Source organism: Frankliniella occidentalis, unplaced genomic scaffold (assembly GCF_000697945.3).
Source record: "Frankliniella occidentalis isolate FOCC.00 unplaced genomic scaffold, Focc_3.1 Scaffold165, whole genome shotgun sequence".
In the NCBI taxonomy this organism is placed as follows: Eukaryota; Metazoa; Arthropoda; class Insecta; order Thysanoptera; family Thripidae; genus Frankliniella; species Frankliniella occidentalis.
Genome location: NW_026267291.1, coordinates 142,481 through 147,220, shown reverse-complemented (window position 1 = coordinate 147,220; position 4,740 = coordinate 142,481). Strand labels below are relative to the sequence as shown.

General features: G+C 45.8%; 1 protein-coding gene across 1 annotated transcript in view; it reads left to right on the top strand.

The window, feature by feature from the left end:
- The first annotated feature begins 2,133 nt into the window (after positions 1-2,133).
- LOC113211596 (ATP-dependent DNA helicase pif1-like) overlaps positions 2,134-4,740 on the top strand; it is an 8,113-nt gene continuing 5,506 nt past the window's right edge. The window contains exons 1-4 of the mRNA XM_052271527.1: positions 2,134-2,226; positions 2,306-2,995; positions 3,065-3,127; positions 3,221-3,409. Of these exons, the coding sequence (XP_052127487.1) occupies positions 2,134-2,226; positions 2,306-2,995; positions 3,065-3,127; positions 3,221-3,409 (1,035 nt within the window). The remainder of the gene's footprint in view (positions 2,227-2,305; positions 2,996-3,064; positions 3,128-3,220; positions 3,410-4,740) is intronic.

The following is a 4,740-nucleotide window of genomic DNA, read 5'->3' as shown; positions in this document are numbered from 1 at the left end:
TGTTAGGGGCTGATCACTTCTCTGGTCTCACGCGATTTCACTCAGAATATTACATTTGTAGTCACCACTTGCTCCTCCTCGGATGAGTCGCTTATATCTAGTTAAAGGTATTCTTCTGATGAAGAACTCATGTTGCACTTTTGATTTCACAGGGTCACAGAATTCACTACGTCACTCTCCCTATCACGTCTGTCGTACGTCTGACGATCTGTCGCTTGGCCCGGACCTTCTCAACCGCCCCGCCCCCGCCTCGACCAATCAGAGCGCAGCACAATTTCAAATCGGCGACGGCACTGACAGGTGGCAATATTCACGTTTATTTCGCGTTTTAACCCTTTGGTGACGTCGCGCGATACGGCGGAAGGCGTGTAAATCATTATTCTTCCTTGTTTCAACTCGCACCACTTTATTTGACGCATTAAAACACTTTAACGAGGCCCGGGGTCGGCGCCGCCATTCAAACGACAGGCGCTCATTGGCCGAGCGGTGTGGCACCGTCGGAGACGTTTTTCGAAGTCTTTGTGATGTGTTGAAGAGAAATTAGAGTTGGTCATGTGTTTTAAACGTGTTCAAACCTGTCTCTGACTTCCAACCTCTGTATAAACTGTGTTGTCAATGTATGGCGTTTTGGGTTGGAGGCTTTGGCGGGAACCTGGCCGGTGGTCCATCATCTGGCCCGAGCATGCGCACAACACTTTGGCATTCCCTATTGTAGTTCCACAACCCGCCACCAGAGCGATCATTTGAATTTGGGCGCGGAGGATCCATCCCGTGACAATAAGGCACCAAGAGGATTTGACGCAACCCATTCCTGCACCCCGAGGAGACACCCCACCCCCCTCCCCGCAACCATGAGGATTCCCGACCTACACCCGGAGGAGAACACCCACCCCGCAACTTAAAGGCACCAGAGGACCTGCACTTACGCCCCTCCGAGGTTGAGCCCCTCGGGGGGCGTGGGTCAGGCTCTCGCACGGGTGCATCCGACATCCCCGAACGGAATAATGTATACCCCCTCACTCCACCCACCCCCCCGCCTCGAGGGGACCCCCCACCCATGCCCGTGACAATAAGGTACCAGTGACAATAAGGTTACAATAAGGTACCCTGCTTACTACTGAGACAGCATCGAGCCGTTTCTCTCGAGACGGTTTGGAGACAATCGAGAGACGGGTCGAAGAAGAACTCGTCAAAAGGGAGGATACAAGGCTGAGCCATGGCGGGAAGTGACGTCGGTGAGTGAGTTGAGTAAATTCGGCAAAACGTGAGGCGAGTGTGCGCGCCGTTGACCATCCGTTTGAACTCTAAGCCGGAATGAGCATCATCAAGAATTGTAGCCCGCCATTTTCAGGCGGGGAACTTGAAGAAGAGGCGCCCGCAGGCTCTCATAGTACTGTCGTTGTCAGGTCCGCTCGCGCAAGACGATCGTCCCCAGATGCCAAAGCGCCACCTATTGGCGAAGCAGTTGTACCCCTACAATGCGTCCATGATAGCTTGAGAGAGTCTGTGGTAGACTATACGATGTCTCAAACATGTCCCCAAAATATCTCGAGAAATTCTTTGCCATGCCAATAGTTGGCGCTTCGGCATCTGGGCACGATAGTCTTGCGCGAGCGGACCTGGCAACGACAGTACTATGAGAGCCTGCGGGCGACTCTCCCCCAAGTTCCCCGCCTGAAAATGGCGGGCTACAATTTTTGATGATGCTGATTCCGGCTTCTAGAGTTCAAACGGATGGTCAACGGCGCGCACACTCGCCTGACGTTTTGCCGAATTTACTCAACTCACTCACCGACGTCACTTCCCGCCATGGCTCAGCAGCCCTGTATCCTCCCTTTTGACGGGTTCATCTTCGACCCGTCTCTAGATTGTCTCCAAACCGTCTCGAGAGAAACGGCTCGACGCTGTCTCCATAATGTCTCAATCCTGAGACAGAAAACAGCCGTTCTTGAGAAATTTGCGATGTCTCCAAAGTATCTCTACACTGACTAGTTAAAGTCTCGACGCCGTCTCTGAAACCGTCTCCAGAAAGTCTCGAAAAAGACTCAACGGCGTCTGCATTTTGTCTTTACAATATCTCGGCTCGAGACACTCTAGATCGATTTCCTCATCTACGGGAAATTTTGCGATGCTATGAAGGATGTTAAGTTTATCTTGTTTGATGAATTTGGTATGATTGGATTAGAAATGTTAGGAAAAATTGATCATAGGTTGAAGCAGAAGCAAGCAAGTGGCAATAACTTTAAACTGTTTGGCGGGTATAATGTATTCTTTTTGGTAAGTATTTTTTTTTTTTGTAATGCAGTATCTTATTAAGAGGAACTGTGCATTGCATAATGGTAACTCAATTTTTTTAGGTGACATTTTTCAACTTCCACCAGTCATGGATACTCCATTGTACTCATTGGTCCAACTTAGTAATCCTTTGAAAATTCAGGGTAGAATTGTATGGGACATGATTGATGGTTGTATTATCCTGAAGAATGTGAATAGACAGTCTGATTCTATGTTTGGAGATGTGTTGAACAGAATCAGCACTGGCGATATTTTAGAAACTGATTATAATATTTTAAAAACACGTTCCAATACCAATCTAACTTATGAAGAGAGAAAGCTTTTTGATGATGCATTGAACTTGTACCCAACAAAGGATACAGTCTACAAGGAAAATTTGGATTATTTGACACAACTAAAATCATCAAATAATCAAACAGTTCCTATATGTATCATTAATGCCAAAAATAATTGTAAAGAGGCTGAAAATGCTTCCACCGACCAGGCCCAGTCATTAGAGAAAACTGTATTATTAGGTGTTTCAGCTCGAGTCATGTTGAGGTACAATGCTTGGACTGAAAACTCTTTAGTTAATGGGGCAATGGGAACAGTTGTAGACATTGTGTATAGAGAGGGTGAGAAGTCTCCAGACAACATGCCAGCTGTTATCCTAATCACGTTTAAAGATTATGATGGACCTTTTTTACATGATGATCTGAAAGTAGTGCCAAGCCCTGCCATAACAAAATCTTGGACTAATCCTAACCAAATTAAATGAAGTCGGACTCAGTTCCCCATTCATGTGGCTGCTGCTATTACATTTCATAAATGTCAAGGATTAACTCTTCCAAAGGTAAATATAATATTGAAACTGTAAATAGTGCTAATTATAGGGAGGTGACCATTGATAATGGTAGCAATTAAATAAGTAATTTTTGTTTTAAAGGCTAAAATTGACATTGACTCTGAAAAAGAGTATTTTGCTGGTGGTTCCTCTGTAGCATTATCTAGGGTTAAAAGTTTGGATGGACTGAATCTACAACCATTTTCAAAAAGTCGCCTAATGAAAATTAATAAGTCTTTTACTTTAAAGTTAAAGAAGGGTTTCCTTGAGGAACTTAAACAGAAAGACCTTGTTAAGAGATTTTTACTGTAGTGTTTACGTAAGTGTCGTCAATATTTTCATACACGTTTTGACGATGTAGATGTAGCATGAGATCTCCCTTGTTGTTAATACGTAGTTTCCAATTTTTCATACTTCTTCCTATAAATCTTTATTCGCCTATTTCTCTCTCTCATTCCAGCACCCACTCAACAAAGCAGCTCCCATTTACTTTTGGGAGGAGTTTGGGATCATCCCACACGAATCCCTCACACGTGCTACTGGGACATTCCTAAAGTACATGCCTTGGAGCAAATCAGGATGTGTTGTGCAGCACGACCACATGGACATCTTGGCCGGGATCTGATTGGGAGGTACTTCTGAGTTAAGGTACTGAGAAGTTACTCCTCAAGATATACCTGCGGTAAAGCTCCTTGGGTTGTCCCGCCGAGGAGCTACTCAGCATGTCATCGGGCAGGACGTAACATACGAGTACCTCCTCAGGGGCACCCGTTGGGCTGCTCCTCGGGGCGTTCAGTCAGGGTGCTGGCCAGCATGTCTTTGGAAAAGACGTTACGTATGCCTCTGCTAGGGATGTGCCAGTATGAATGTCACCTGCTCGGGATGTCATGGTTAGGGAGACTAGCAGGACGATGAACATCCTGTATACGTCTGCTGCGGGAGGTCTTTGGTATGCCAATGCCAGTGGCAGTCCTGTGCCGTGCTATATTTTGCCGACAGGTGGCGCTAGCGACGCGGTCCTCGTAGGTTTTATCATTTTTGCGTTAAAATGTACGAAATAATAAGTATTTTGAAAAGTTACGTTATTTGCGTATAAAGCATGGGGCATGAAGTCGAATTGCACTACCAATGTTCACTTGCATGCACAATTTCAGATTTTATGTGATGTCTAATTTAGCTCTCGCGGATCATCCGCATACCTCTCTTATAGACCCCTCGCCAAATGTGAGGTCTAATTGTGGTCAAGTTATACATCACATGACTGCCACAAATAATTTTTGTTAACTCTGTCAACCTTGACCGAGTTATCCGGAACCTGCTTCTGGATGAATATAATTTGCTTCAAATAAGAAACCCATCGAACCTCACTTGACTTTTGAATTTAGACATATTGTTTTCCATAAGATGATGGTCAGGTCCTGAAAGTTCCTCCTGGGGACGTTTCTTCCGGGATGTGACAATCACCTCCCACTCAGGACGTACCGGTAGGAGGTGCCTATCTTCTGCTCAGGGTCTAAAAAATGTTGCATTCTGTAGTACTGTGGGACGTCCTGGCTGGGACGTCCCACATCCCAACCGGGTTGTACCAGGGATGTGTTCGGGACTATGTTTTGTTGACTGGG